At 43.5% G+C, this 19,449-nt stretch overlaps 1 protein-coding gene across 4 annotated transcripts in view; it reads left to right on the top strand.

The window, feature by feature from the left end:
- Nucleotides 1–159: 159 nt before the first annotated feature.
- The window catches only part of RCC1L (RCC1 like), a 34,211-nt gene continuing 14,921 nt past the window's right edge, over nucleotides 160–19,449 (top strand). For 3 of the 4 annotated variants that reach the window (XM_059898627.1, XM_059898625.1, XM_059898624.1), the window contains exons 1-6: nucleotides 160–529; nucleotides 11,072–11,201; nucleotides 14,846–14,974; nucleotides 15,827–15,893; nucleotides 16,437–16,488; nucleotides 18,202–18,286. In XM_059898627.1, the coding sequence (XP_059754610.1) occupies nucleotides 215–529; nucleotides 11,072–11,201; nucleotides 14,846–14,974; nucleotides 15,827–15,893; nucleotides 16,437–16,488; nucleotides 18,202–18,286 (778 nt within the window). In that variant the 5' untranslated portion in view covers nucleotides 160–214. The remainder of the gene's footprint in view (nucleotides 530–11,071; nucleotides 11,202–14,845; nucleotides 14,975–15,826; nucleotides 15,894–16,436; nucleotides 16,489–18,201; nucleotides 18,287–19,449) is intronic. The other variant, XM_059898626.1, reaches the window with a different exon arrangement.

The raw sequence follows: 19,449 nt of genomic DNA, 5'->3' as shown, positions 1-19,449 counted from the left end.
CCGGGACGGGTCCTCTAGGTCGAGTCACACAGGAACGGGCGATACCAGGCTCCGCCCAGTCCAGCCCAGCCCTCCAGCCTCCCTGAGCCATTGGCTGCCCTCAAGGCCTTTGCTTTCAGCCAATAGTAAACGTGGACGCAGGCTCTTCCGCCGGGGGAGGTCAAAGGTCGCCAATATGGCGGCGCCCGGGAACGGCAGAGGCGTGTAGCGGAGGATGGCGCTGGCGGCCGGGACTCGGTTGGGGCGCCGGCTGAGCGGGCCTGGGCTGTGGCGCGGACACTGGACGGCGCCCGGGCGCTCGCGGAGCCGGCGCGAGACGGCGGAGGCCGAGGCGGACGCGCCCGTGTTCCAGTACGTGGGCGAGCGCGCGACCCGCGCCGACCGCATTTTCGTGTGGGGCTTCAGCTTCTCCGGGGCGCTGGGCGTGCCCACCTTCGTGCTGCCCGGCTCCGGGCCCCAGCCCCGCGCCGGCTCGCGGCCGCGCCGCAGGATCCAGGCCGTGCCCTACCGCCTGGAGCTGGACCAAAAGGTGAGGACTTCGGCTCCCTCCCTTCCTCCCTCCGTGCTGCCCTCCGGTCTCGGCCGCGCCTCCCGAGGCACTCGGCCCTCTCGGAGAGGTTGGCGACGCTGGGTGGCCAAACTTCGGAGAGCACGACCCTCGAGCGGGCTGCCGGAGGGGAGTGCGTTAGGGCGCTGCCAGCACGTACCGAGTGGCCGAAACGTGCCAGGTGTTGCGCCCGGCTCGCGTCATTCGGGAGTCGGGGTTGTTGCCAGTTACGGGGGAGGAAAGGGAGGCTCGGAGAGGTTATGAGACAGGCCCACGGCCCCCCAGCTGGCAGGTGTTCGTACTTTGGGATTCGCCTTCGGGCCAATCAGACCCCAGAAGTTCTGCTGTTAGGAAAGCTGACTTCAAAAGGTCAGAAAAAGCGTGGGCCGGCTGGAGTCGGTGAACAATTCGGAAAGGAAATGTTAACTGGAGCAGTAACAGGAATGAGAGGAAGGATGAAAGGTCTAAACACACTGGAATGGTTGCACAGGAGTCCCCTGAGTTGACTCACATTTGAAAAGATGCAGCAAAGAACAGCTACCGGAGGGCGGCTTATCTCGGCAGCTAACTAACATCCAGAAAAGCGAAAACGGATGTTTAGGATAGGTTCTTGCTTGGCGTGGTTGTGGACGTCTTGGTGGGTGGTGAAAAAGAAGCAGATTTGACCAGTTTGGTTTCTGACTTCTCTGTCAAGGATAACAAATGATCTTTTGCCCTAAAAGGGGAGATCGAGAGAGCCAGGGAATTTAAGCTCCAGAGGAATGAAAAGTTGGGTTTGACTTCTTAATATTGAGTTGTGAGAGTTATTTATGTATTCTGGATATAGGTACTTTATCACATATATGATATGTGCAAATGTTCTCTGCCAGTCCATGGATTTTCTTTTTATTTTTTTAATAGTGTCCTTTGGAGAGAAAAAGTTTTTGATTTTAATGAAGTTCAGTTGATGAGTTTTTCTGCTGTGGATTGTGCTTTTGGTATATCTAAGAAATCTTTGCCTAACCCAAGATCACAAAGATAATTTTCCTCTGTTTTTGTCTGGGAACTTCATAGTTTGAGTTCTTATATTTATGTCTATGAGACAGTCATTTGAATTGATTTTTGTGTATGGTGTGGGGTAAGGGACTTTTTGGATGTGGCTATCCAATTGTCCTATCACTAGTTGAAAACACTGTCCTTTATTGAATAGTCTCGGCACCTTTGTGAAAATCGGTTGATGGTAAATGTAGGGCTTTATTTCTGAACTCTCTGTTCCATTGATCTATATGTTTATCCTTATGCTAAAATTATACTCTCTTGATTACTGTAGCTTTATAATTGGTTTTTAAATTGGGAGATGTTAAGTTTTGGCTCTTCTGGGTCTTTTGCTTTTCCATACAAATTTTAGTATTAGCTTGTCAATTTCTGCAAAACTACCTGCTGGGATTTTGGTAGTGATTACACTGAATCTGTAGATCAATTTGGGCACAAATGCCATCTGAGTAATTTTGAGTCTTTCAATCTATAAACATGAAATGTCTCTCCATTTACTTGGGTCTTTAATTTCTTTCAACTATGTTTTTGTAGTTTTCAGTATACGAGTCTTGCATGTCTTTTGTTTTAAATTTATTCCTAAGTGTTTTTTTTCTTTTTGATGTTCTTTTGAATAGAATTGTATTCTTAAGTTCATTTTTGGAGTGTTAATTGCTTTTACATAGTAATACAATTGGTTTTTGTATATTGACCTAATATTTTGTGACTTTACTGAACTTGCTTATTAGTTATATAGATTTTCGTGTATTCCTTAGGGTTTTATACATACAGGATCATATTGTCTGGTTGTATGTGAATAAAGACAGTTTTACATCTTCATTTCCAATTTGAAACTTTTGATTTCTTTTTCTTGCCTGACTGCATTGGATAGAACCTTCAGTGTAGCAGTGAATTGAAGTGACATCCTTGCCTTGTTCCTGATATTAGGGAGATAGTATTCAGTCTTTCATCTTTAATTATGACATTAGCTATAAGTTTTTAATAGATACCTTTTGTCAAGTTGAGGAAGTTCCCTTTTTGTCCTGCTTTGTTCAGAGTTTTTCTTTTCTTTTTCTTTTTGAAAAAAATCATGACTAGGGATTAGATTTTTGTCAAACACTTTTTCTATGTCTGTTTCTGTGATCATGTATTTTTTTGTCTTTAATTCTATTAATTGGATATATTACGTTAACTGATCTTTGGATATTAAACCAGCCTTGCATTCCTAGGATAAATTCCACTCGATTGTGGTGAATAATCCCTTTTGTACATTGCTGGATTTGGTTGCTAATATTTTGTTAAGGACTTTTTGTTGTTTTTTTCTTGTGATGTCCTCCTTGTCTGGTCATGGTATCAGGGTATTACTGGCCTCATAAAATGAGTTTCTGGAAAGGTTTGTAAAGAATTGGTATTATTTTTTGTTTTAATGTTTGGTAGAGTTCACCAGTGAAGTAAGTCATCTGGACCTGGGCTTTTCTTTATAGGAAGAGTTTTTTTTATTACTAATTCAATATTTAAAAACTTGTTACAGGTATATTAAATGTTTTATTTCTTCTTGAGTCAGCTTTGGTACTTTGTGTCTCTCTGAGAATTTGTCCATTTTGTGCCAGTTATCTAATTCGTTGGCATAAAGTTGTTGATAGTATTCGCTTATAATCTAAATTTCTGTAGGGTTGGCAGGTTGGTGATGTCCCCTCTTTCATTGCTGATTTTGGTAATTCATATTTTCTCTCTTTTTACCTTGGTCAGTCTAGCTAAAGATTTGTCAGCTTTGTTAATCTTTTGAAAGAACCAACATTTAGTTTAATTCAGTTTTTGGTATTGTTTTCCTGTTTTCTGTTTCATTGATTTCCAGTTGAATTTTTATAATTTTATTCCTGTGCTTGCTTTGGGTTTAGTTTGCTTTTCTTTTCTAGTTTCTTTTGCTGGAAGGTTAGGCTGTAGTTGAGGTCTGTCTTCTTTTGTAATGTAGGTTTTTTTTTTTTTTTTAATAGGGTATTTTTAAATAATAATTAATTAATTAATTTATCTTTGGCTGTGTTGGGTCTTCGTTTCTGTGCGAGGGCTTTCTCTAGCTGCGGCAAGCGGAGGCCACTCCTCATCGCAGTGCGCGGGCCTCTCACCATCGCGGCCTCTCCTGCCGCGGAGCACAGGCTCCAGACGCGCAGGCTCAGCAGTTGTGGCTCACAGGCCCAGTTGCTCCGTGCCATGTGGGATCCTCCCAGACCAGGGCCCGAACCCGTGTCCCCTGCATTAGCAGGCAGACTCTCAACCACTGCGCCACCAGGGAAGCCCACTGTAGGTGTTTATAGCTATAATTTTTTCTTTAAACACTGTTTAGCTGCAGCCCATAAATTCTGTTATGTTGTATTTTGATCTTTATTCACCTTATTTTTCGATTTCCTATGTGATTACTTCTTTGACCCATGAGTTATTTGGAAGTGTTTAATTTCCAAATATTTGTTTTCCCTAATTTCTTTATTCATTGATATCCAATTTAATTCTGTTGTGGTTACAGAACATACTTTAATTTCAGTCCTTTTAAATGTATTGTGACTTTGTTTTATAGCCTAGCATATGGTCTCTCCTGGAGAATGTTCCATGTGTGTTTGAAAAGTATGTGTATTCTGTTTTTGTTTGGGTGGAGTGTTCTAGATGTCAAGGTCAAGTTGGTTGATAGCTTCTTGGTTAACCTGTTGTTTGCTCCAGCTGTTATCCACCAGTATCCAGGCAGCTGCAGTGTTCATCATTGGTCTCTGACAGTTTTCAACAAACATCCCTGGGGAAAAGGCTGTTTACCCTGGATGATACCTGGGTCAGATCAGATAAATAGAGCCTTGTGCTTGGGGTCTTACAGGCAACCACTAGATAGATCAAATGAGAATTCCCTGGGAATGGGGCTTTGAAATTTCTCCAATCCCATTTTGCCTCCTCCAATGGCTTCCAGACTGCTGGTTTTCACTATAATTGTGAGCTGTTGGTTTTCAGGAGCTGAGAATAGGTGGATGGGAATAGGTCAAGTTAAAATGCTGCAAAGCTTGCTGTTCTGAGATTCAGCTGCTTTTCTTAAGTAAACATTCCCCAGATTGCTTTAAGTCCTTGGTTAATTTCCAGAGTTCTGAAAATTGTTTCTGAGAATGTTTGCCAGTGTTCTTATTGCTCCACCATTTTCACTGATGTCCCTAAATCCATGTCCTTTTTTTTTTAATTGAAGTATAAATTTACAATGTTGTGTTAATTACTGCCGTACAGCACAAAGTGGCTCAGTTATACATATATATCCTTTTTTAAAAAAATAAATTTATTTATTTTGTTTATTTTTGGCTGTGTTGTTTGTCTTCGTTGCTGCATGCAGGCTTTCTCTAGTGTCAAGCAGGGGCTGCTCTTCGTCCCGGTGTGCGGACTTCTCACTGCGGTGGTTTCTCTTGTTGTGGAGCACGGGCTCTAGGCGCGTGGGCTTCAGTAGTTGTGGCTCGCGGGCTACAGAGCGCAGGCTCAGTAGTTGAGGCGCACGGGCTTAGTTGCTCCGTGGCATGTGGGATCTTCCTGGACCAGGGCTCGAACCCATGTCCCCTGCCGGGCAGGCAGAATCTTAACCACTGTGCCACCAGGGAAGCCCCTATATTCTTTTTCATATTTTTTTCGGTTATGGTTTATCACAGGATATTGAATATAGTTCCTTGTGCTATACAGTAGGACCTTGTTGTTTATTCATCCTGTATATACTAGTTTGCATTTACTAATCCTAAACTCCCATTCCTTCCCTCCCCAACGCCCCAATTGGCAACGACAAATCGGTTCTCTATGTCTGTGAGTCTGTTTGTTTTTCCTAGATAAGTTCATTTGTGTCATATTTTAGAGTTCATATATAAGTGATATCATGTGGTATTTGTCTTTCTCTTTCTGACTTACTTTGCTTAGTATGATAATCTCAGGGTCCATCCATGTTGCTGCAAATGGCATTATTTCACTCTTTTTTTATGGCTGAGAATATTCCATTGTGTGTATTTACCACATCTTCTTTATCCATTCATCTGTCGATGGACATTTAGGTCGTTTCCATGTCTTGGCTATTGTGAATAGTGCTGCTATGAACATAGGGGTGCATGTATCTTTTCAAATTATAGTTTTGTCTGGGTATATGCCCAGGAGTGGGATTGGTGGATCACATGGCAACTCTGTTTTTAGTTTTTTTTTGAGGAACCTTCATACTGTTTTCCATAATGGCTGCACCAATTTACATTCCCACCAACAGTATAAGAGGGTTCCCTTTTCTCCACACCCTCTCCAACATTTATTATTTGTAGACTCTTTAACGATAGCCATTCTGACCAGTGTGACCTCATTGTATCAATAGTTTAAATTTGCATTTCTCTAATAATTAGCGATGAGCATTTCTCTAATAATTAGCGATGATGAGCATCTTTTTATGTGCTCATTGGCCATCTGTATGTCTTCTTTGGAGAAATGTCTGTTTAGGGCTTCTGCCTATTTTTTGATTGTCAATCCATGTCCTTTTTTTTAAAAAATTAATTAATTAATTTTTTATTTTTGGCTGTGTTGGGTCTTTGTTGCTGCGCGCGGGCTTTCTCTAGTTGCAGTGAGCGGGAGCTACTTTTCGTTGCAGTGTGCAGGCTTCTCATTGTGGTGGCTTCTCGTTGTGGAGCACGGGCTCTAGGCGCACGAGCTCTAGAGCGCAGGCTCAGTAGTTGTGGCGCACGGGCTTAGTTGCTCTGCGGCATGTGGGATCTTCCCGGACTGGGGATCGAACCCGTGTCTTCTGCATTGGCAGGCGGATTCTTAACCACTGCGCCACCAGGGAAGCACCATGTCCTTTTCATTTAATTACTAACATGGTTGGATTGCATCTGCCATTTCGCTGTTTGTTTCTGTATGTCTTTTTTGTTTGTCGGTTTTTCCTTTGCTGCCTTCTTTTGTGTTAAATAGGTATTTTTCTGTTGGACCCTTTAAATTCCTTTGTCAGGTGTTTTAATATGCTTTTTGAGTTTTTGTTTTTTTAGTGGTTGGTCTTGGGATTATAATATATAATTTATCATAATCTATTTTAGGTTAATAGTGACCTAATTCTGAAAGACTATAGCAACTTTGTTGCAACATAGCCCCATTTCCTCTTCTCTCCTTTGTGTGGTTATTGTGATATATATTACATCTTTATACGTTTTAAGCCCAACAATACAATTTTATAATTATTATTTTATGCAGTTTTCTTTTAAATCATTTAAGAGGGGAAAAGAGAGAAAATTTGTTTATGCAGTGTTTTATGTTTATCTTTATAATTATTTCCACTGATGTTCTTCATTTCTTGTGACTTTTAGTTACCATCTGCTGTCATTTCCTTTTAGCCAGAAGAATGTCTTAGTAGTTCTGTTTTTTTTTTTTTTTAATTTATTTATTTTATTTATTTATTTTTGGCTGCATTGGGTCTTCGTTGCTGTGTGCGGGCTTTCTCTAGTTGCGGAGAGCGGGGGCTACTCTTCGCTGCAGTGCGCGGGCTTCTCATTGAGGTGGCTTCTCTTAGTACTCTAGAGTGCAGGCTCAGTAGTTGTGGCTCACGGGTTTAGTTGCTCTGCAGCACGTGGGATCTTCCCGGACCAGGGCTCAAACCCGTGTCCCCTGCATTGGCAGGTGGATTCTTAACCACTGCACCACCAGGGAAGCCCTCTTAGTACTTCTTAAAGCAGGTCTGCTAGCAGTGAATTCTCTCAGTCTTTGGGAATGTCTTTATTTCATCTGCATATTTGTTTTAAACGATAGTTTTGCTGGATATAGAATTCTTGGTTGACAGTTCTTGTCCTTCAGCACTTTGAGTGTGTCCTTCTACTCTGGTCTCCTTTGTTTCTAATGAGAAGTTAACTGTTAATCTTATTGTTGTTCCCTTGTACTTGATGAATCCATTTTCTTTTGATGCTTTCAAAATTTTCTCTTTGTATTTCAAAAGTTTAACTGTGATTTGTTGAGCAAGTTTAATCTGTTAGACTTATGGGTTTTTTAATAAAATTTGGTAAGTTTTCTGCCATTACTTGAGTATTTTTTTCTGCCTCTTTCTTTCTCTCTCTCTTGCTCTTCTGGGACTCCTGTTATGTAGGTGCTGATATACTGATGTTATGTTTCAGGTCTCTGAGGCACTGTTCTTTTTTTTTTCCAATGTTTCTTTTTTTTCCTGTTCTTCAGAATGAATAATTTCTATTGATATTTTTTTCAACTTAACTGATTCTTTCTTCTGCCATCTCAAATCTGCTGTTGAGCCTATATAGTGAATTTTAAAATTTGGTTATTATACTTTACAACCCTAGAATTTCCATTTAGGCTTTTAATGTTTTTATTTCTGTATTCAGATTCCATATTTGTTGGGTCATTGTTGTCATATTTTTCTTTAGTTCTTTAAATATGGTTTTAAAATATTCTTTGAATGATAGTTCAAACAATAGTTCACAAATCCAACATCTTGGTCCACTTAGTTTCTCTTGGCTGCTTTCCTCCCTCAGTATAGGTCACACTTTCTTGTTTCTTTGCATGTCTTGTACTTGTTTACTGAAAACTGGGCTCTTGGATATAACAACTTTGGATTCTGATATTATCTTCCTTGAGTTCTTTGTTTTTGTTTTTTTGTGGGTGGGGTAACTTTTCTGTAATTTAGGGAGTCAGTCTCCCCTGCTCTGCGTGGCCACTGACACCAGTGTCTTTGCTTGGGGTTTTTGTTTTGTTCCCTGTCCTAGCTCCCTTCCCCTCCCCGCACTGCCTTTTTTTTTTTTTTAGCCAGGCTTCTTCAGGGTTGCCCCTTATCTGCATACCTTTGTGGTCAGCCAGTGATTTGGGCAGAGGCTGTGCTCAGACACCTTGAGCTTATAAGGTTTCTCTCCTTCACCTTTGATTCTGTGTGTGGTTTGGGAACCACATTGAAAGTTCAGCCTGATCTCAAGTCTGCCTCAGCTTTTCTTTCCGCTGGGAGCTCCTTTGTGCGGTTTCTCAGTCAGCCATGCTTGTGTGGAGAGCCTTCCATGGCTCTCTCATTTCTAGGATCTTCCCATTAAATTTCTGGCTGGTCTGCCTCTCCTCTTACCCTAGTCAGGATTGCAACCTCAGGCTTGCTGAATTGTGGATCTTCCTTGTTTGTTTCCTGCTGAGTTTGCTGTGGCACGTGACTTTTCACCCTCTACCCCAAATTAAGTTTGTCCTTTCTGGCAACAAAGCTGATGGTTTTCATGACCAGCTCTGCCCTTTTCTAACTTCTGTGCTGACCGAGCTGGGGTAGATGGAGCAGCCCAGGACAAGAGGTCTACAAACCCCTGATACTCTTGCCTGTAGTTCTAGCAGCCCTTCATGAGTAACTTCTTGATATATTTGCCTTTGATTGACTTCTGGAGCCCTGAAATGGTTGTGGGTTTGTTTTTTGCAGTTTTCTCCAGTTTTATACTTGTTGTTTGGGGAGAGATTCGCTAACCTCTTCACACCACCATAGTTGGAAAGTCCCCTTGTGGCATATTATAAAAAACATTGCTTAATGCTGACTCTGTGTCAGGTATTGTTCAAAGCCTTTTCACATATTAGCAGATTTAATAATACAGTAGGTGCTTCCCAAATATTTGTTGAATGTTGAGTAAACAGATGAGAATAATCGTAGTGTGCTGGGCATCAGTCTTGGACTCGCTTTTTTATGTTTCCTGCTGTTTGGTCAGGGGCTGGCTCCTCCCTCCCCACTGGGTCATTTCTGTGGAGGCGGAGCCATTCCAGAAGGCCGGAGAACTGAGGGGTTTTGTTTGTTTGTTTTTTTCCTAATACAAGTGTACATTTATGTACCTTCCATGTGAATGTTACGAGGGAAAATGTCACAAGGCAGAAGGAGAGAGATATAACTTTTAGATGACTTGATTAAACAAGTCATCAAGTTTAAAAGACGTATTTAGCTCGCTTCCTTCAAGAAATGCTGGAGTTAAAAAAAAAAGAAAAACCTCACGTTTGTTATCAGTGGAAAGCTGGCATTTTCATCAGGATTAGGTTAGATTTACATGTAGTCTCTGAGACTGACTACATAGGCCTTTGGTAAACTGTAAACAACCAAGAGATAGTGGGGGATCATCAGGGTGACCATGTAATTTGTCATCATTTGCTTGAGAGTGAACCTTGGGACATCAGGTGTAAACCACGACTGCCTCAGGCCACTCTGGGTATTATGGAAAGGGGGTTGACTCTAAAACCAGGCTGCCTTTGGTTTGCTTCCAGCCCCACTGAAGCCTCAGTTTCCTCATCTGATCAGTGAATGTGGGGATTGATAACAGTGTGGGTAAAACACCCAGCAAACACACTGGCCCTGTCAATGTGTTATATTCACGGTAGCTGTAATACTAATTCTTCTTCATGGCAGTGGTGGTTTGAGAGTATAACAGTGTAGCATAAGGGTAAAGAACATGCACTCTGCAATCAGACCGCTTCCACTTACTAGTTGTGAGACTGTATTAGGCAGGCTACTTAATCTTCTAGGAGCCTTGATTTCCTTAACTACCAAATACTACTACTACCACCACCAATAATAATAAATACTTTATATAGCTCTTACATTAAGTCAGGTACTATTTAAGTTTTTTTTTTTTTTAATGGCTGTGTTGGGTCTTCGTTTCTGTGCGAGGGCTTTCTCTAGTTGCGGCAAGCGGAGGCCACTCTTCATCGCGGTGCGTGGGCCTCTCACCATCGCGGCCTCTCTTCTTGCGGGGCACAGGCTCCAGACGCGCAGGCTCAGCAATTGTGGCTCACGGGCCCAGCTGCTCCGCGGCATGTGGGATCCTCCCAGACCAGGGCTGGAACCCGTGTCCCCTGCATTGGCAGGCAGACTCTCAACCACTGCGCCACCAGGGAAGCCCCTAAGGTTTTTTTAAAAAAATATTTATCTATTTGGCTGCACTGGGTCTCAGTTGCGGCACGCGGGATCTTCACTGCAGCATGTGGGATCTTCGTTGCGGCATGTGGGATCTAGTTCTCTGACCAGGGCTCGAACCCGGGCGCTCTGCATTGGGAGCACTGAGTCTTAGCCATTGGACCACCAAGGAAGTCCCTACTTTAAGGGTTTTAACTACGTTAACTCATTTAGTCCTCACAGCTACCCAATAAGAGAGACACTGTTGTTATCTCTGTTTTAAATAGAGGGAAACAGACACAGAAGTTAAGCAGTGTATCTCAGGTCACACAGCTGGTAAGGGTCTACCAGTTGTAAACCCTGCGGTCTTGCCAAGATTCAAAATAAGGTAGTCTTCAACTTAACTACTCTGTGAGACTGTGTCTTGGTGAATGGGGATGATTTGATACTTAGACCATTGGGTGATTGTGAAGATTAAACGAGATAGTACATATCAAGCCCTTAACACATAGTAAACGTCCAATAAATGTTAGTTGCTATAGTAATAGTGTGTGTTCTTGGAATGGATAAACAACCTGTCATTTATTGCTGGGAAAACTTGATGTCACAAATCAGTCAGTGCTTTATGGGAATTTTTTTTTCAGATTTCATCTGCTGCCTGTGGCTATGGATTCACATTGCTGTCCTCTAAAACCAAGGATGTTACGAAAGTTTGGGGTATGGGGCTCAACAAAGATTCTCAGCTTGGATTTCACAGGAGCCGGAAAGATAAAAGTGAGCGTTCTCACCTTGGTTTCTCTCTGCTGTGATTGGTCTGAAAAGGCACCCTTTTTTTTTTTTTTTTTTTTTAATATATTTATCTTATTTTTGGCTGCGTTGGGTCTTCGGTGCTGTGCACGGGCTTTCTCTAGTTGCGGTGAGTGGGGGCTACTCTTCGTTGTGTTGCGCGGGCTTCTCGTTGCGGTGGCTTCTCATGTTGCAGAGCACGGGCTCTAGGCACCCGGGCTTCAGGAGTTGTGGCTTGTGGGCTCTGGAGCGCAGGCTCAGTAGCTGTGGCGCATGGGCTTAGTTGCTCCGCGGCATGTGGGATCTTCCCGAACCAGGGCTTGAACCCATGTCCCCTGCATTGGCAGGCGGATTCTTAACCACTGCGCCACCAGGGAAGCCCCACCCTTTGATTTTTAAGAATATGATTTCATAAACCAAACCATAACAACAGAATAGATGGAGTCTTTAAAGGGATGTTGTTTGAAACCATCTAGATGGGATTATTTTTTAGCTTGTTTGATAATAACATTGAACCTTTAGGCAGAGGGGCATTTGCTGGTAAGTAAAGGTGTTCTCTTTTTTTTAACTTTACTTATTTATTTATTTGGTTGTGCCGGGTCTTAGTTGCGGCTTGAGGGCTCCTTACTTGTGGCATGTGAACTCTTTTAGTTGCGGCATGCACGTGGGATCTAGTTCCCTGACCAGGGATCGATCCTGAGCCCCTGCATTGGGAGCATGGAGTCTTAACCACTGCGCCACCAGGGAAGTCCCAGTAAAGGTGTTCTTTTTTGGCCCCAAAGAGATGACCTTTCTTTCCTAGCTTGGAGATCACTTGAAATATTCTACAGTGCTTAGAATATGGTCTAGGGAAAAAATTCAGTGAAATCCTTAAGATGGAGGTTTGATTCCAAATATCTGAAACTTGAATTGTAAAAATGTTAGAAATGATTTATAATGACATTTTAAAAAGTAGATGCTAGCCATCAATATAAGTACGATAAGAAACATTTTTAAAAATAAAGGGAAAATTACCCAGAAATATACTGGACAAGACTTTTTCCCCCCCATTTTTTCCTGTTCCCCATTCATATGCAAATATGTTAAAAATATAATTGATTACAGCATATGTTTTGTTTTCTGCCTTTTTTCACTTAATTTTGTATCAGTATTGTTTTATAAATTAGCATTGAAGTCTTTGTTCGCTGTGTAAGACGCCACATTACATTTTTTTATACCTTTTATTATATACAGAAATGGGCAGAAGAGTATAAGGCATCTCATATACCGCCATCAGCTCCAGCAATCATCAACTCATGCCAGTCATGTTTTATTCATTTCCCCCACCGTCCCCCTCAACAAATTTGAAGCAAATCTTAACATTATTGATTTTTTCTTAAATATTTCAGTACATATCTAAAAAAATTAAGGACTATTAAAAAAAATAAACACGACATCATTATCACACCTAAAAATAACAAAATAATCTTTTTATTTTGTTTTAAAGATTTTTTTGATGTGGACCATTTTTTTCTTTTTTTATATAAATTTATTTATTTATTTATTTATTTTTGGCTGTGTTGGGTCTTTGTTGCTGCGCACGGGCTTTCTCTAGTTGTGGTGAGCGGGGGCTACTCTTCGTTGCGGTGCGAGGGCTTCTCATTGTGGTGGCTTCTCTTGTTGCGGAGCACGGGCCCTAGGCACGCGGGCTCAGTAGTTGTGGCGCACGGGCTTAGTTGCTCTGCAGCATGTGGGATCTTCCTGGACCAGGGCTTGAACCCGTGTCCCCTGCATTGGCAGGCTGATTCTTAACCACTGTGCCCCCAGGGAAGTCCCAATATAATCTTTTAATATCAGATATCCAGTGTTTATTTTATTTTCTTTTATTTTTAACTTTTTTCTCTTTTTGGCTGTGCTGTGCGGCTTGCAGGATCTCAGTTACCCAACCAGGGATTGAACCTGGGCTACAGCAGTGGAAGTGCCAAATCCTAACCACTAGACAACCAGGGAACTCCCCTCCAGTGTTTAAATTGCTAGTTGTCTCATGAATGTCATTAGGTTTTTATTTTATTTTAAAAAATTTATTAGAATCAAGGTCCAGATAAGGTCTGGACATTGCAATTGGTTGATAAGACTTTTAAAACACTTTTGAGTTTGTGTCAGTCTTTTTCTGCTTGATATTTATTTATTGAAGAAATCATGTTGATTATCCTGTAGAAGTTTCCAGTCTGGAGTTTGCTGAATGCATCCCTGTGGTGCTATTTAACATGATCCTCTGTCCTCTGTATTTCCTGTCAATTGGTAGTTGGATGTGGAGCCAGATTCCATTTATTTATTTATTTATTTATTTTAAAAAGGAGCTGTAATACTTCAGATTCCCTTTAAATTTATGTATTTACTGCTTCCCAGGCCCTTAGGGGGTCAGTGAAGATAGTAATGGGAGATGTAAGGTTTTAGTATTTTAAAGTACTGTATTTTTGCAGCTAATAAGTCTGTATACACTAACAGCATTGTCCAGCGTCTTTGGTTTTGCTTAGAATTACATCATCTTATTGTGATAAATTTGTTATTCCATGCTGATCAGAAGCTCTGTTTGAAAATTATATCAGTCACTAAAAATACTAACAGGCAAGCATAATAATAAGGCCATATATTTGGTAGACAAAATGTTTTATTTTCATTTTTTTAATTTTTAAATTTTTTGGCTGCGCCATGTGGCATGAGGAATCTTAGTTCCCCAACCAGGGGTCGAACCTGCGCCCCCTGCGGTGGAAGCACGGAGTCTTAACCACTGGAACGGCAGGGAAGTCCCCAGGACAAAATGCTTTTAAACAGGAGGTTCATAGGAGAAAAGAGAGGGGTCGTTAGTGGGAAGTGGGTTGAGAGCCAGTGTGTTTGCAGTTCTTCTCGTTAACTCCAGCCTCCATTATAAATATTCTGAAGCTCATCGTTTAAAACCTACCATAGGAATTCCCTATATAGACCATTTTGGCTTCTCCAGTAGGATTATGAAAAGCAATAATGTTCTTCTTTAGAGTGCCTTCTAAAACACTTTCTCCCTTTCTTGCTTATTTAAATATTAAAATTTTCTTTTTTGAATAGATGACATACTTGCATACCTCAGAATCCTAAAGACGCAGTTGAATATATGGAGAAGAGTCTGCTTTCCACCTCTGTCCTCCTAGCCACACAGTTTTTCTCCCTGAAGACAACCTGTGTCAACAGTTTCCAGAATATCCTTCTAGAGAGATTTTATGTATATGCAAGCACATGCATCTATGTATTCTTTTTACTTCCTTTTCATCTAAGTGGTATCATACCGTATATGCTGTTCTTCACTTTACTAGAAATTCTAGTGGGTATTGCAGGAAGAAAATACTTTTCCTTTCCTTAAAAATCCAGAAGGTGGCACTTTCCTGGTGGTCCAGTGGTTGCGACTCCGTCCTTCCACTGCAGGGGGTGTGAAAAAAAAAAATCCAGAAGGTGCTAAATGACGTGGGAAGAGATTTCTTTAATAAGTGTGCTTTTCAATAACCCAACATGTGATGGAGGCCAAGGGCTGGGAGTGGGGCTGGAGTTCTCGTCTTAGCTCTGCCACTAATGTACTCTCTCAGGCAGTGTAATGTATGTGCACCTTGTCCTTTTCGTTTCAGCGAGGGGATATGAGTATGTTTTGGAGCCCTCGCCCGTCCCACTGCCACTGGACAGACCTCAGGAGACGCAGGTGCTGCAAGTCTCCTGCGGCAGAGCCCACTCTCTCGTTCTGACAGACAGCGAAGGAGGTGATGGGAGAGTGGGGACCGCTTTCCTGCTGTTGGGCCTGAAGTGGCTTGTTCAGTTGGGCCACATCTAGTTAGTGAAGCTGTTGGCATTTCCCAAGCAAGTCAGTAGGATGGTTTCAGGAGAGCTGTGTTGGGCAGCCTTTGCTAACCCTTCCGTGTTCTCTGCCCTCTGTGGTTCTTGGAAAACCTCAGGCATTTATAAGTGTGATGGCGCACAGCAAGCAGCCTTACTTTGGCCCCCTGCTCCTTAGCCATGGAGCCACCAAGCCGACCGTGTGTGTAGACGGCTTTTTCCCTCCCTTGTACTGAAAGCAGCCTGTTTGCTGACACTGCTTCCAGGTGGGGGGCTTCCACGGTCCAGGCTCCTGGCTCACCCCGGCACTCTCCAGAAGAGCGGTTGTTTCCAGGGGAAGGTCAACTTGACTAACGTTTTCAAATTTCATTTTTTTTGGCTAAGTGTGCTTTGTAGGAAAAGGCGAAGGTGGTGTTAGGAACTCTTTAAAGAGGGGGCTTGGCATTGAGGGCAGCCCAGTGACAAGTACAGGGAATGGGGGCTGCTGAGGCCTTTCACGGAGTGTGCTCGCCTCACACTGTGGAATTCCTGAGAAGCGCAACCAGGGCCCGGGCGGGGAGACGGAAGGCACGGCAACAGTGGCCCAGGCCTTCGCGGGCAGTCTGGACCCCAGCACACCTGCGGGGGTGCCTGCAGAGGCTGGGAATGTTGGAGAAGGAAGCCAAGGGGCAGCTAGGGTGAGTGGTCGGGCTAGGACCGCTTTTGAGACCCCCTCCAGTCCTGACATTTGAGAACTCCATGAACCTGCAGAGCATTTAACTGGCAGTGTTATCCTTTAGTCTTCAGCATGGGGAACAATTCTTACGGGCAGTGTGGAAGAAAAGTGGTCGAAAATGAAGTTTACAGGTGAGTTCCCAAAAGGACTACCCCTTCCCCAAATTGTGTCAAGCATTAAACACCCCCTGAGTGATTACGATGTGATAGACCCACAGAGCAGTAAAACTCGAGGTTCCTCATGCTGGAGAGGAGCAGTGAGAACTCACTGGAAGGCTGTGGAGAGTATCTTTCCGGTGCAGGTGGGAGGGAGAGCGTGTGAGCGTTGACTGTGATGCGTGGAACTTCTTTGATTCTGTTTGTTATTTTCACCAAATTGATTAACTTAAAAATTCCTCTAGTCTTTAAAAAAATTTCCCTCTAGTTCCTCACATTACGCTGGTAGGTCTAAACACCAGTCAGAAATCTGCAGCGTATTAAAATCACCAAAGGATTTTGTTTCATTTTACTTTCATGCCCAGACCTACCTCTTCCTTATATTTGACCTTGAGAGTTTCCCTAGCGTTGCTATGTGTGTGGGGAGGCTGCTAGTTGGGGTGACGGGAGGGGCCAGAACCGCACAGTGCTTATCATGACCATATCTTTTGGTTCTCCCCAAATTGCTCCTGGCTGTAGCGAAAGTCACAAAGTCCATAGGATGCAGGACTTCGATGGACGGGTGGTCCAGGTAAGAGACGTGGGCTGAGAACCACTGGTCCCGCCCCGGGGGCGGGTGATTTTGAAAGGGTGAAAGTTGGGTGAGGTGATGGCAAATTGTTAGGGGGATTTTCTGAATTAATAAATTACTTTAGTAAATATTGCCTGCCTACTATAGGCCAGGATTTACGCTAGCTTGTGGGGATAGAAAGTTTAGTAAAAATTGGGGAGGGCGGGTAACACTCTAGTGGGAGAGGCAGGTTATAAAAACTAGCTGTCTCAGAGTATATGAGGGCTGTGTGTGTTCCAGGCTGCTTTCTCTTTTACCCATGCTTGGGTACAGTGCCTGGCATATGGTAGATACTTAAATGATTAAATATGTAAATGAGTGTCTACCGAAAGCACCAGAAGGAGAACAGGTACGTCTACCAGGCGTGGAGTGGGAGGAGAGACAGCGTCACGGAGGAGGTAGCCGAGGAGCTGACCAGCTGGACCGGGGTGGGTGGTAGGAAAGGTTTTATGGCAGAAGGAGCAGCCTGAAGGCTTGATGGTGCCGAGAGCATGCAGTGTGGCTGGAGTGTGGTGTGCCTGCCTGTGGTGGGGCGGGGTGGAACCGGCTGGAAGACGGGTTGAGAGGGGACGATGCGGGGTCTTGTACACCTCATTAAGGAGTTTAGACTGCGTCCTCTTGGTGGTCAGGGGCTGCCAAAGGTTCTAAGCAGGGCGAGTGACAGCCAAGTCACAATCTGTTTAAGAAGGTAACTTTGGCCATGGAATAAAGTTGAGGGAGGAGGTGAAGTCCAGGTGGGACGCTGTGGGGAGAAGGGACAGGTGAGGAGACGTAAGGAGAATTGACCAGATTCGAGGCTTGATTCGATGGGCAGGGAGGGAGCTAGAAGGAGCCAAGTGTGACTCCACAGGCAGATGGGTGGCGCTGATGTCCTTGGCCCGGATGGCAGAGTCCCGGAGCAGCGGAGGTGAGGGGGAGGTGGCGAGGGGATTTGTTTTCAGGGTGGCAGTGGAGTGCAGTGTGCATCTTGTCCAGGCTTCAGAGCCACCTTGATGCGAGTTCAAGTCCCTGCTTGTCCACATGTGAACTGGGTGACTTGGGGCAAGTTACCAAACTTCTCTGAGATTCGGTTTCTTACTGGGTGGCCTTGGTCTTTGACTTAGCGCAGTGCCTGGCGTAAGGAATGTTTGCTAAATGGTGCTTTTCATTAGGCAGTTAGCACAGTAGGTCTGGGACTCAGCAGAGTGGTTGAGACTGGAGATGACCGCGTGGCGGTGGCAGCAGAAGCCATGGGGGTGGGTGCCATCTCCCAGGAAGCGTGCAGAGCTAGGAGGGCAGAGGGCAGACCTCTGCGGAGGATTCCAGCCCTGAAGGGTCCGAAGTGGAGACTGAGCTAGTGACAAAGATGGGACACTGTTGGGGGGTGGGGAGAGGCTTATGGAGGGAGCGGTTCCTCAGGTGGCATCGGGTGGAGGAGCTCTCGGCTTCGCTCCTTAGGACACCTGGCACTGTTCTTTTTTTTAGCAAGAGCAATTTCAGGGGAGTAGGAGACACAAGCTGGGCTGCACTGGAATGAGAAAGAGTCAGATGTGGAGCAGAGCAGGACAGCCTACCGGCCCAGCCCCCTTGGCACTCAGGAGCGGTGGGGAGTGGTGCCTGGCTTTGGGCACTTGGACCAGGACACCGGCTTCCAAGGATTCCTTCTCACCAACCTCACCTCTGTTTGTGTGATAGGTCGCCTGCGGTCAGGACCACAGTCTGTTCCTGACGGATAAAGGAGAAGTGTATTCTTGTGGATGGGGCGCGGATGGGCAAACAGGTAGCGTCCCTTCCACCTCCGCCCCCCTCCCTGTGGGATGGTGCAGCTGCCTTCATCCGACTCTACCCTCTCCTGTCACTTCCTGGGAATGCTGTTCTGTTGTGTCCCCTCCCATCCCCCTCACCCCTGGCTCCCCGGATTGGATAGAGGATTGGAGAGTCCCGCAACAAGTCTGAGTCTTTTAAGAGACAAATGCCACCTAAAGGGAGCTCGATTTTAACTCATTTGAGAAGAATGTGATTAAGGGAGGGAGGAATGAGGGATAAGCTTTATCATCCTTGTATATTTTATTTTTCTGTGTTTGGTATTTGTCTGAAGGGAGGACCTTAAATTTAAGATTTAAATCTTGTGTAAATCCTCTATAATCCTGCTACCTCATCACATCATCTGTGTTCCTTGACTCATGTTTTCTCCCAAGTCCTTGCTCATATGTGAACATCTTTTATTGTAATCATAGCAGAGGTGTGATTTTTTATGCTTGTTTTATCATTAAATTTACACGAAACATTTTTCCATGTTGGTATAATTTTCAGTTGCAGTTTTTAATATTTGTATGGTACAGCATCAAACTAATGTACCATAAGGTGAATTAATCATTTTATCAGGTGATTACTCATTACCCTGTTGTCAGGAGGCATACTTTTTGGGGGGTGCAGTAGCCATTGGAGATATGACATTTGTCATGTATAGACATCTAGCTTTTTCTTTCATTTGGATTGTTGCCCTAGATAAATTCCCAGGAGTGGGTCAAAGGATTTGAATATTTTTATTTTCAGAATGTGTTGTTAAATTGCTTCCCAAAAGTTTTACTAGTTTATATTGCCATCAGCAATGTACAGAAGTATCAATTTAATCATAACCTCTCTAGCAGTGAGTATTGTCAATTTAAGTGTCCTGATTTAATTACAGTGCCAGTTTTTAAAATGTGCATTTTTTTATCTATAAAGCGGAAGCTTCTTTTTATTTTTTAAAATCTTGGTGTGGGTAACTTTTAAAAATAAGCTTTTTATGAAAAGAATGAAATTGTTGATACATTTTGACAGCATAGACCAAGGAATATGGTGAAAAGTGAAAGTCCCACTCGCTGGAGATAACTGTGGTTAACAGTTTCCTGGTGCCATTCCAGAAGCTCCACTGTCACATGGCCTCACTGCCCTTGCTTG

This window comes from Balaenoptera ricei, chromosome 15 (assembly GCF_028023285.1).
Source record: "Balaenoptera ricei isolate mBalRic1 chromosome 15, mBalRic1.hap2, whole genome shotgun sequence".
Taxonomy (NCBI): domain Eukaryota; kingdom Metazoa; phylum Chordata; class Mammalia; order Artiodactyla; family Balaenopteridae; genus Balaenoptera; species Balaenoptera ricei.
This window is presented reverse-complemented; position numbering and strand designations above follow the sequence as displayed.